Raw genomic sequence first — 13,003 nt, 5'->3', positions numbered from 1 at the left:
TCTAGGGATTGATACGGGGAAATTAGATTTGATATTGAAAATTTTCACACGTTTGTATCATGGACATTTTTGACAAACACACGCTTTTTATAAGAACACGAAACTAAATTTCTTTAAAACCTAAGAATATTCAGGTTTTAGAATTTATTGAAAATTTTTGGATTCTCTTTTGAAAGCAAGCAAAGAAGCTAACATAATTGAGAATAATTTAAGAACAATCCAACATAAAAGAATAAGAACAGTGAAGCCTGAGTTCAAGTTTATGGGTTCTTACAAAAAGCGTGTGATCAATTACTCATAAATCTGATGTGTAATTTTTGAAATTTGAAGCCAATACATAGCAAACGATTTCATTTATAGAAATGGCAGCACATTCAAAACCTAAAAAATGTTTCGGATAATGACCAGTAGAATCATCATATGCAATCCTTCGCCGGTTTCCTTCATAAATCTCTTCTCCACGAATGCAGTCTTCTTGTTAGAAAATTTCTCCCAGCTGGCACACTGGCTGTTTAAATAACGTTCACAACGTCCATATAACGTTAAATGAACGTTGAAAGAACATTGTCTGCCAAATGGGCTGTTATTGCATTATAAGAAGTACATTGAAGGACTTGAGAAGGAGAAAAACTCAATTGATAGGTTTGTTCGTTCATTGATGAGTTCCTTTATAAATTCGTTCTCCATTTGGTTTAGTATCCAGGTTAAAGTATGTTATTAAAGACTTTTGTAAGATATGGAGAATCTAAAAGCCGCACTAAAACTCAATTGATAGGTTCGTTCGTTCATTGATGAGTTCCTTTATAAATTCGTTCTCCACTTGGTTTAGTATCCAGGTTAAAGTATGTTATTAAAGACTTTTGTAAGATAAGGAGAATCTAAAAGCCACACTAAAACTCAATTGGTAGGTTCGTTCGTTCATTGATGAGTTCCTTCCTTATAAATTCGTTCTCCACTTGGTTTTAAGTATATGTTATTAAAGAGTTTTGTAAGATAAGGAGAAACCACGGCGACTTGTTGTATCGTCAGATTTGAAGGTGATCCATATAGCGTTGTATTGGAGTGTCATTCTCTTTGGTAATGTATCACCACATAGCCTAGCTACCTCGGCTCCATACTGTGTACCACCAGCTCGGATCTGAACAAAGAAATACACGCAAAAAAAATGAGATAAGAAACAACGTAACTATAGGTCAGTAGAGTGGTCGATAATTAGTATATAGCGAATTCGATCAGATCTAAGTGAAAATCTTCTTTGAGATTTGTAGTATTTTAAATCTCCTTTTTAAAAGTGTTAACCGAATGGTTTTAAAAACTAAGATGGTGGGGCTAGAAGCATTATTTTTGAAAAAAGCCGTATAAAACAAATCAATTTCATATTGGAAATCATCAACAAGAAGAAAATTCACAAGAAGCCACGAGATACTGCAAAATACCAAAATGTTTGAAGATGAAAATGTAAATATCGAAAAAATATGTCGCAAAATATCAGAAAGTAAATACACCTTTTCGACCGTCCCAGTCCTTTTTTCGCACATATAGACAATAGAAAAATGCGTCAAAAAAGGATTGGGACGGTTTTAGTGGGATAAAGCGGACAAAAAAATGCCCGCGCGACTACGGTCGAAAAGATGTATTCCATTGGGAAAGATAAATCAAAGTGGAAAAAGTACCTGTAGATAATCGAAACTGCATTTACTGTCAGCCTCCAAATCAAACGAAATAAAATCTAAGACAATTCGACCAGCGTTTGAAGGTTTGATCAAATAATGACATTCCGTATTAATTGGATAAATACTCGGGTAGCCCGGTGATGAAATAATTCCGGTAGTGTCCGTGAAAACGCCTCCACATGCTGAAAAAATAGAAGAAAACAAAGATTAAACAAAAATGTCAAAATTGTCATCACGTAAATCATAGAATGAATCACCGATGCTGTAAGACAAAGACTACAGGAATAAAAAATATTTAAACTTTCTTAAGATAATTAAATTTTAAATGAAGACACTCGCCGCTCACCTATACTTAAGCGTTTTTTGTCATAAGAACAAACTATATATGATGGGCAAAAAATTAAGAATCAGATTGATTTAAGGCTCTGTAGACTCTTGATTTCTTAGGAAAATGCTAAAAAATACTCACAAAACATATACTGAAAATAAGAACAGGTGAGGAACATTAAAGGTTAGGAAGAGGCATCAGTATCTTAATGTACAGGGTGTCCCTAAAAAAAGTATCGAGTTCGAACATGATTCTGAGTAGAAGGTTGATGCACGTGTTTAGCAAAATGTAAGAAAATATATATCAACACAATAATTGTTTTTACAACAGTCATTATTATTAAAAAGAATTAACTTTCTTTACAATTTTCATGGCGCTAAAAGTTATTGAGAATTGAGTTATGACAATGACAATTAATTTGACACACAGAGAAACTTTGATAAACATTGCAAATTTCGTGAAACACACATAAGAACTTTCTTTTTATAGAAGTGGTACAACTCGATACTTTTTTTCGGGACACCCTGTATAGGGTGTCCCGAAAATAATTCCTGTTTCAAAACATGGCTACAAGTAGAAAATATATGTGTGCGGGTTAAAGATTAGTGTTTTATAATGCGATCGTTAACGTCTTTTTACTTTTTACTTTGTTATACATACGCAAAAAGATTGTTCTACTTGTAGTCGTGTTCTGACACATGACTTTTTTACGGGACACCCTGTATTCTTAGCTTGTGGGGAAAATTTGTGAGGCAAAGTAGCTCCAAATCCAAGGCTTTACTTTTTGTATGACGTGGCAACTTGTCAAAAACAAATACAGGCACGTCCTTTCGACGAAATTAAACTTCTAGGTCAATAGAACGTACCATTATTGTTTGGCATTCCAGTTGGTAAATTCGGTGTGTTCAATTCTTCGACATCTCCCTCACTTTTCCATTCCCAACTGAACGAAAATCCACTACCATGCGTGCTCGAATCAGATACAAAGATTACATACAGCTCATTAGAGCTAGATGTCAAAGGCGACGGAATCTCGGAACCGCAAAAACGTCCCAACGATTGCGACTTTTCGTCATTCCCGTCAAAAATCTCCACGTAGTCATAACGGCATGCGTAATCCGATTCCATATCCATTGTTTCGAATGAAACCCGAATTTTCCCCGATTCGGGACCACGAATAAGCCAAATGGATTTTCGGTTTGGTGGGTAGGTGATTGGGAAAGAAGGCGAAGTAATTTCACCACGAGTGCCTGTCATCAGTAAAGCTCCACCATTTTCTTTAAAATAAAATAAAGTAAAATTATCAATTAGTTTATTAGCAGAAAAGTCGATTTCAGAATTTAGAAATTATCCTCCTTTTTTATAAGAACCAAATTATATTAAAATGAAAATTATAATAAATTTTTTATGAGGCTTAGGCTATCTTATTTTTTTGGCACTTTGAGCCTCAAGTCAAATTATTCGTATCCTTGTATTATTTTTGAAGCGACGCGATATTGATGTATTTTAATCTTTACACCAATGTATAGTTTGCTCCTTAAATTGCTTGACATTCAGCATTGTCTTGAAGTGTTCTCATTTTTCACAATTTCGAGCATCATCATTCTTATAAAATTATTCTTATAAAATTGTTCCCATTAAAAAATAATGTATCTTTGGAAAATCTATATTGACTCAATGTTTGAAAAAGTTTTCAGGATAACTTTTATCACCCTGATAAATTTATTTGGCTTTATCACAAACTTAGTTAAAGAAGAACTAATAATATACCTTGAGATTCTGTAGTTGGTGAGACAGGTGGTAATGTTAATGAAGTTGGAAGAAGCAATGTTGTCAACTGAAAAAAATGATAAAAGAAAAACATCCTATAGATTGTATGGCCTCTAGAACGGAAATGGTTCCTGGAAAGGGTGAATTCTTAGATAAATATTTGGACATGAACACACTTTGAAAGCATCCCTGATAAATTTCTGTAGGGTTTTGAAGAACAAATTTCCGAGTATGTTATTTTCATCATAGATCATTTTGCTTCTTCGTCGCTAAAACTATTTCAATTTTGACCTCCGTTCTGCTGTCATCAAGCCAAAAATGTCCAATGTCAGAGAGGTCTTTTTTGCTTTGCAAACTTAAATATTAGCCCCTTCAACTGGATATCCTAAAAATACCTCTTCATAATTCGAATACTCCTCTAATTTGAAGAAAACTTTCAGTCCCTTGAATATCGAATTAGAGAGTGTCAACTGTTGTATGAAGAAAATGTGAAGACACGTAGTTTATCTAGTTTGGGTAAAAATGAACAATTTGATTTGATTCTAAATTTGATTAAACATACACGAGGAATATTTTTAATTTGTTTTCACTGGGGAACTGAAAAGCACCGTAATTTATCTTTCTATTCTTATTATATTTGAACAGACTGGCTGACATTGCTTACCTCTCGTCGAACCTTCGGAGGTCTGTAAGATCGAATATCACCTGAAATAAAAAGAAATAACCTCCGTAATCTTCTTGTTCAAACTTACCCCTTCCATGTTTTGTTCAGATCATTAGGTCGTGGACCTCGTAGAAAAATCGAAAGATCGTCTAAAAGTCCTATTAAAATTATTTATCTAGAGCACTTTAAGATATACAGTGAGTAATCATCATACCTTCAGTAGCTAGCCTCCATGATGCTCTAAATAGCCTTCGATCGCAATAACAGTTTGCATATACTTCGACAGACATGCTATTTAATGTCGAAATAATCTTTGAAGCTCGCGTTAGATCACTACCGCAAATCTTTGGATGAGCTGTCGCTTTTGAGCCGATACCATCGCGGACAATGATGTATGCTTTACTGCAATCCGAACCTATTAAAATAAAAATTATTTTGATTAACATTTTACGATGTTAAGTTATTTGAATTCTTTCTAGTAAATTTTTGATGTCCCAATAGACTCCTCATACAAACTTCAGAGACCAACCTGGATTTTTCACCACTGACCCCCTGGAATTTCCAGACTATGAACCATGCACTACCTAGATGGAGTTTATACTTCGCTTAACATAGGGGGCAAAAATCCTTTCAATGATAGCCCAATCTAACATCAACGGATATAGGGATATATAAAAAGCTTCCATCGAGGTTCAGAAAAAGAATTCTGAAATAATCAATCAATTCAATCAATCAATCAATCAATTTTTCACTTCATTTGGTCCTAGACATATAATACCCCAGTACTGCTTTTGTGTCTGTTTTTTAATTCGCAATAAGGCTCAACTCTTTTTCATGAGCTCCGATGAATTTTGATTTTGAAAGCCAATTAAAATAAGGAACATTTAAAGTAAAGTTATTACCTAAATCAAGTTGTCGAGTTTCAATGGAAATTCGTTCTCCTTCTTGGACTTGGATGTTCCAAACACAAAGTTCCGTAAATTTGGATGAAGTTCCGGTCGGAAGTGAAAGAACCCCGGAACGACCTGTTTGATAACCACCGCATGTAGATTCTAAAACAAATGTGTTTTTTAAGTTTTAATAATTGCCACCGCATCAAGTGGTTTTTTTTGTACTGGAGTCTTTCTAATTCATGATATTCATGACGTAATATTTTCTACGGAAATATCCCGGTTTAGCCAGTAGTGGCAAATTTAAACTAGACAAAATTTGTATAAAATTTGCCACTACTGGCAAAAACCGGGGTCCCTCCGTAAATAACATTTACTTCATGAATATCACGAATTCGAATTTGGACAGGACAGCTAATGAAATTCTTCTATAAAATTTAGAAACGTTAAAATTCTTCAATTTTACAAAGACCCTGTCTTGAGGGACAGTCTTCTTAAACTAAAAGAAATATTACCTGAGGACGCTCGTGTTTCTTTCCAATGTAACATGAAATTTCCTTTTTTGCTCACATCCTTGACGTATTCAATCCAAATCTGATGGCCGCGCGGGCGAACGGTATAGAACGGCGTATTCTTCCATCCACAATAGACTCCCATTAACGGAGAATCTGACGTGGAACCGTCACGTAAGAGAACGTAAGACTTAGAACAGTCTTCCGGCATATCAAACGTAGAGAAATAGAGTTGTATTCGTGAGCTCGGCTTCCCATCTATAATCCACACACACGATGAGATGCTGTCTTTTGGGTTGGTGAGTTGACCGCTACTTCCCGTCAATCTTTGTTGACAAAAATCTCCTGAATAACCAAATGAAATGTATACGTCATCTACGTCACACTTAGTGTTTTGAGCACTCTGGTAGCAACAAAGGTGCATGCTCGCTTACCCGAGCCGCACTAATGAGTCCTGGGGAGGACGAAACACGTGTCTGTGTATAAACATATATACTCCAAAAAAATCGACATTCTTGAAGAAATGGCATGTCATGTTTGACAGTTAATATAGAGTTAATCAAGTATAAAAAGTCACGTAAGGAAGAGGAGTCCAACAGAACACTCACCTGATACAAAATCCAAGCTCGAAGTCGGCTCATCAAGCGCTGAAATCAATACTCTAAAACCTCGTTCTTCCATTTGACGATCGGAGACAAATTTCATTTCAATATTATTGCTGGACGTGACCCACGTGTTCTGTTTTCCAGCGCCATCTCCACATAATTTGAAGAGTTCTTCGCTCGTTCGTCGTTCTTCATTTTTCTCGTACAAGATCAAGTGATCATTACATTCCTTTGTTCTGAAATCCATCTTCTCTAGTTTAAAGTCTTTGATCTCCACCTTGAATTTAAATCATAAAAATGAAATGTTAAGTATGATAAGCTCTTCTATAACTTTTTAGGAAATCACACACGATACAGAAGAAGATACCATAAGATTTAATTGGTGCACTACACGAAACAAAATAATTCTTATCTTACAGATGTAGTGTAGAATAAGTCAACGTTTTAAAACAAAATACACTATTTAACTCTTTGGTGAGAAAAACTTGGCTTAATTCATCCCGATAGACGATCAAATTAGCCAAAAAGTATTTTTTAGCTTCAAGCATGGTCAAACCTTGCGTTTTTTGTCTCGGACGGGGAATGAACTTTAAACAAATTAGACAAGATTTTTCAAATTTAGGAGAATTCCGTTGAATTTGAAGACGGAAAAGCATCTTTTTGTACCTCGTTGAGACGGACTAATTTGTTGTTTTAAAGAACTTTGTGCACTGTTTTTAATAGGAGTTCATAGCCCAAAAACTCAGTAATACCTTGAAAACTTGGTCAGAACCTGTCACAACTTGTACGGCACAATTCATGAGGGCTTCATAGGTTCGTGATGTCTTTGGTTGTGATCGTAAAATGATGGGGCGGCCTTGGAAGATGATTGGCTCGTCACCACAAATATCGTATTCTAAAAGAAAGACCGGGTTGATTTGATTGATCAATGTTCATGTGTTCCAGAAGGATTTTTCGATTTTAAGTGGAAACCATGCGAAGGCTTTTTCACATGTAATTTTACTTTAAGACCTTTTGAAATAGGAAATTTCCCTAAGCTTACGTATTATTTTAAAACCGTTTTGAACGGGAGGAAAAGTCACTCAAGACCCTCTCTTAATACCAGGGAAATTCCCAAAAGACAGTCTTTCGTTTACTTAAAACTTTACGGCAATATTTTCAAAATTCATGGTTTTAAATTGCATACTTTTTAATCCTAGACATAACAATAAAATTTTTATTCAAGTTTGAGAGCTTGAAAGTTCCATTTTGAGATTTACGGGAAAATTATAAACACAGGTTTGAATATACCTTTTATTTCATCCTCAGATCTCCATCGGAATTCAAAACTGGTTGAAGGTATAAGTTGAGGGTCTGAACCACGGTAAACTATAAGAAGTTGGTTACTACTCGATGAGATCCGTGTAGGTCTCGTGTTGCAAAGGGTTCTTAACAGGGCACTTTGTATGGGTTGATCACCATCGTAAACTTTGATCGAATTATCAGCGCAATTCGATTGACGTGACCTGATTGTGAAAAATGACAAGAGAAACGTTACTGAGTAGTCGAGGCCTCCAGTCGTTGATATCACTCACTCTAGTTAATAAAAAATCGCAAAGTCTGTTTGTGTCAGTAATCGTATGAATTTGAGGTCATTTACACGTTTTTTGAAAAAAATTCAAAATGAACCGAGGGTCTATTTTTCCAAATTCTTTATATTATTGTACTTTTCTCAGTGGGGCACTTATCATCATAGGATGGCACTAGTTCGTAACACTTTCTAATTCAAAAGAGACAAAAAAAGAAAATATACCAAAACAATACATACCTTAAAAGGAAGACTTGGTTATCAAGACGGATCTTCTTTCCTGGTGTAGTGACAATGAGCCAGAACCTGTCAACAAGGGTTGCCTCTTTTTGAAATTCTGACGGTTGTTGAATGAGACCTTCTTCTCCACGAACTTGCTGGTAAGCCCCTATAATAAAGTAGACAGACAATATCATATTGATCATTCCATTCTACAAATTGGCTCTGTTTTATTTGGTCAAAATCACAAAAGCGATGTTAAAAATCGTCCTAGAAATCTAAGCTAGTTTGATTCGGCCACCAGGATAAATCTGATGGTAACTTTGAACGCGCTTTTCCAGTTTTCCAAGGCAAACTTATAATCCATGAATATAAAAAAGTCTTAAAAGCGCCAAAAACGCTGCCCTAGTTTGTCCTAGGACGAACTTTACCTAGGTTTTATGGAAATTTTCACAGCGCAGGGAAATCTTCGAAAAATTAATTAGCGGGGTGAGGCTTATTAGGTACCCGAGAGTACTCACTGTAAATTTGCTTCGCAGGTTTTGTTATTGCCTCTGTTGTAGTGGTCGTTGTTGTGGTAGTGGTGGTGGTCGTTGTTGTTGTCGTCTGTGGCAGGTCTTGGAAATAGTACCTGGCACTGAAGCCACGCCCTTCTCGGTACCCATTCGATTTAAAAATGATCGTTATAACACCTTTACGAGACCGAATAGTATTTGGCCGGCTTCTACCGCAATATTTTCCGATAATTTTCTCATCCGGTGCGACCCCTTCCGTAATCAACATATAATCGTTAGCGCAATTTGTACTACGCTCTAAATCGAACATGTCGAAACCCAGGGCGATCATTTTATCACGTGGTGCATTGATTGAATATTTACAATCTCTGTTTGGAAGGTAGTTCTGTGGATAACGCACGTGCTGGATTCGGCCGCGTGATGCTGTGTAGACTTTGTTACATGCTGAAATAAGGAAAAGAAAGTAATGCTGGCTCGTTATGTGTTCAATGTAAGCCATCAGAATCATACTTCAGAAAGTAAAGTCCGTCTAACATGCATAGCGACATAGACATAACAATGGAAATCTCAAATTATAGCTCCCCAAACTCTGAATTTTTCAAACTGAATTAATCAAAATAATTTTGTCCGCAGTCACCAGGTACTACAGAGGTTAAAAGAGGGTCAAATCTCCTTTCACCGATGATTTGCAGAATTCACAAAAACTTTTTGGTTGAGAAACATGTTACCTATATGATCTGAAAACGCTTTCTGTTTTGATATAATTTTTCAGATAAAACCATTCTACTCAAATAAGTATCCATTTCATTGGATACCACTAGATTTTGATCAAACCTTAGTTGAAAAGCTTTCATAAATGATTGACTTACAAACTGGTCGTGGTGTGGTTGTAGTTGTTGTGGTGGTCGTTGTAGTTGTTGTTGGGGTGGTCGTTGTTGTAGTAGTGGTTGGGGTGGTCGTTGTAGTGGTGGTGGTCGTAGGAATCGTTCGTCTGGTGGTAGTTGTCGTTGTTGCCGGCTTTGTTCTCGGTGTTGCTTGAGTTGTCGCCAGTGACGTAACAAAACGGAAATAGTAGGAAGCTTTGAAACCTCCTCTCTGGATACTCCCGTTTGTTTTAAAACGTACCGTCATAACACCTTTATTGCTGCGCACGGAACGCGGCGGGGTTGCACCGCACGCGCGGTCGACAAGAACCGTTTCATCTGCATCGACTCCCTCAGTGATACTGATGTAATCATTCTTACAACCAGCGGTTTTTTCGATGTCAAAGCGTTGAAAGTAAAGAACGATTTGGTAGCCTCGCGGTGCATTGATGGAGTATTTACAGTTTAAGTTCGGTTTGTAGCTGTTTGGATATGAATTATGATTGATATGGCTGGAACGGCTGGTGTAAACTCCTCCGCAATCTAAAATGGACAAAAATAATTCAAATGAGTTAATCAATTACACTAGTTTCTTTAACTCGAACCTCTATAGCTCGAATGTCTTCTTAATGCGAATAAGTTTATCGCCCTTTCAGTTAACAATACCTTATAAGCCTTCTCCATAACTCGAAATTTCCTTAACTCTAACAAATTGGTTTTCCCTACGCGTGTTCAAGTTATGGAGATTTGACCATAGTCATTATAAAAAACCCCGGTCTGGCAATGTATTGTTTTAGCTTTTTGTTCAATTTTCTTTTGTTACAGACAAAAAAGACAAGTTGCGATTTTCATACTTTATCCAAATTATTTTTTGGCCTTAAAAACTTTTCCTAGGTGTGCGTATGTAGAAGTTTCCTGCATTGAAAAATTAAAAAAAAAAATTACCTATAGTGCTTGTTTTTGGTATAGCCTGCCAGTGAAGCTTGAATCCTCGTCCAGTCTTTTGCTTGTCAGATTTGAATTCCATTATCATATTATTCTGAGTTAAATAATAGATTTGCTGAGGAACGGTTTTACCGCAATAAACATTCGGGTTTTTGTCATTTTCACCGTCAAAAATCTTAAGATAATCATATGCACAATTTGGCGCGTCTTCGATGTCCAAGAAAACAAATCGGAACCGTATAATTGTACCGGGATCCGAAGTAATGACGTAACGACAGTGTTGGTTGACTTTGTAAGGAAGAGGTGATCCCGGATGGGCGAGGATACCGTTCTTTTTACCGGTAATGCGGAATACACAATCTAGAAAGAAAGTTTAAACAGAAAATATTAACATATTTAGGACTATACTCACGAAGAGAAAATTGCGAATTTCAGTTTTCTCAGACAGTAAATTTGAGATTGTACCTTTTGCCTCGATGGCAACGCCAAGTCTACTAAGTTAGTAGACGGAGAGCATATCATCTAGAATACATTATTTTCCTATTAGCAGATTCATGTAACAAAGACACGAATAAACGTCGAGTAAAGCTCTAATTGGTTGAGACGTGAAAAGATTACCTCATACTTTAAACATTTTGGTAAAATATATATACCTTTCGATGGTGTGACGTCAGGTTTTCGTGTTGTGGTTACACTTTTCTTGAACTGTTGCCAAGAAATCCGGAAACCTTTTCTTGATCTCCGGTCATCTGTTTTGAACCGGATAACCGCTTGATTACCGGATGTGCTGATAGACACTGGAATGCTGTTTCCGCATAGTTTAGATAACGTTTTGGCGTTTATGGAGTTACCATCATGGATTCGTATGAAATCGTAATTACAACTTGGTCCAGTTTCAAGATCGAATTGATTGAAAGTGAATCTGTTTTATGAAAAATAAAAACTTTAAGTATATTTGGGCTTATACAAGCAAAATAGATCGAAACGGTTTTGCTTCAATTTTCATTGGGATGCTTTACTCCAAAACGTTCGGAAATCAGTATGGACACTTCCTATCCGTAACAAATACAATACTGGAGCGATACGAAACCGTGACGTCTGAGCATGGTCCTAATTTACCTTATCGGTATTATATTTCGCGAAATTTAATACAGTTTAAATTTTTCAAAATTACAAAATCGCGAAATTAAATACATGCGAAAATTTTTCAAAATAGGTCAAAAATCGAAAATACTTATTTGTTCAGATTTGTTACACTTAGTTATTATTTTTGTCACTATTTTTGTTACTATTTTTGGTATGTTTACACCCAATACGTTGTGTTTCAAGCGAAATCAGTCATTTTCTTTCTTTATTCCCACTTTTTGAAAATGCCTAATTTAGTGAATCGTGAAATTTAATACACGCGAAAATTTCCAGAAACTGGCAATAGCGAAATTTAGTACACGCTAACATCGTTTCGCGAAATTTTGTAACACTCGAAATATAATACCAAAAAGGTAGCAGATTCTGACTTTGGACAAGCGACAATTTTCTAATTTATATAACGAAAAGGTTAGGAGTGTACCAAGCAAACAACTTTTTCAATCTTCATTTTTCTTGCTATTAAACGCAAAGAAAATTTTACGCGCGTTGCTTGCTCAGCTGACACGTGTAAGATTTGGATAAAAATCACAGGCTTTAATTCTTTGCTCATACAGTAGACTTTCAAGGTTCTATAATAGCATACCGCAGTGAATCTAAAAATAGACATTGATTTTTCTGTTTGACCGAAATTCAATCCCATCACCCTTCGCGTTAACTACGCCTGCATGCAAATTACACTCAACTACAAAGAAAAAGTAATGACTTTCACGACTTTTTAATTAAGACGAAAAGGATTGTGGGATTGATTTTCGGTCAAGTGTTAAAAGTAATAATTATGACGTTTGCATAACGGTGTGCTATTCGAATCGTTCTATAATTTGAAATAATTATCAGCTCCCATAAAGGAGAAACCTACGTAAAATACTTTCTATAATTTAAATCTTTCTGTAATTCACACAAATACAACTATCAGCTCCTAGGAAACTGGTAACAAAAAAGCCAGGGAAATTTTTCTCGACGACTGTAGCGAAAACACAAATATCCCTAGAGTTCTCGTGGGAATTTGCTTAGTTTGAATTAATTGTAGGCTAAAAATGCCGTGCGCCGAGATCAAATGTTCCTTGTAAATTCATCTCCAGTCCTCTAAAAAGCTGACCGCGTCGCTAAGGGTTGATATAGACTTTCCAATCGAGTTCGAATTAGCAAGAGTTAAATGCAAGAAAGTGAGCTAACCTTATTTGATAGCCGCGATCTACACCAATTTGATATTGACAATCTAAATTATTGTCATAATTATTTGGATGATTTGGACTTTTGATTTCTCCACTCGGTGCATTGTACCGGTATAAACATGCTAAAGAAAGAA

General features: G+C 35.9%; 1 protein-coding gene across 1 annotated transcript in view; it reads right to left on the bottom strand.

Annotated features, from left to right (window-relative positions):
• Positions 1-586: 586 nt before the first annotated feature.
• LOC136808961 (cubilin-like) overlaps positions 587-13,003 on the bottom strand; it is a 36,414-nt gene continuing 23,997 nt past the window's right edge. The window contains exons 31-47 of the mRNA XM_067065534.1: positions 12,871-12,991; positions 11,205-11,473; positions 10,552-10,911; positions 9,613-10,149; positions 8,750-9,187; positions 8,250-8,397; positions 7,733-7,947; positions 7,195-7,337; positions 6,446-6,719; positions 5,841-6,182; positions 5,338-5,487; positions 4,650-4,850; positions 4,436-4,476; positions 3,772-3,838; positions 2,868-3,278; positions 1,674-1,855; positions 587-1,138 (exon numbers count right to left, since the gene is read on the bottom strand). Of these exons, the coding sequence (XP_066921635.1) occupies positions 977-1,138; positions 1,674-1,855; positions 2,868-3,278; positions 3,772-3,838; positions 4,436-4,476; positions 4,650-4,850; positions 5,338-5,487; positions 5,841-6,182; positions 6,446-6,719; positions 7,195-7,337; positions 7,733-7,947; positions 8,250-8,397; positions 8,750-9,187; positions 9,613-10,149; positions 10,552-10,911; positions 11,205-11,473; positions 12,871-12,991 (4,061 nt within the window). The 3' untranslated portion in view covers positions 587-976. The remainder of the gene's footprint in view (positions 1,139-1,673; positions 1,856-2,867; positions 3,279-3,771; positions 3,839-4,435; positions 4,477-4,649; positions 4,851-5,337; positions 5,488-5,840; positions 6,183-6,445; positions 6,720-7,194; positions 7,338-7,732; positions 7,948-8,249; positions 8,398-8,749; positions 9,188-9,612; positions 10,150-10,551; positions 10,912-11,204; positions 11,474-12,870; positions 12,992-13,003) is intronic.

The sequence above is a fragment of the Clytia hemisphaerica genome, unplaced genomic scaffold (assembly GCF_902728285.1).
Source record: "Clytia hemisphaerica strain Z4C2 unplaced genomic scaffold, Clytia hemisphaerica genome assembly, whole genome shotgun sequence".
NCBI classification, from domain to species: domain Eukaryota; kingdom Metazoa; phylum Cnidaria; class Hydrozoa; order Leptothecata; family Clytiidae; genus Clytia; species Clytia hemisphaerica.
Note: the sequence above shows the minus strand (reverse complement) of the source record. Positions and strands in the feature narration are given on the sequence as shown.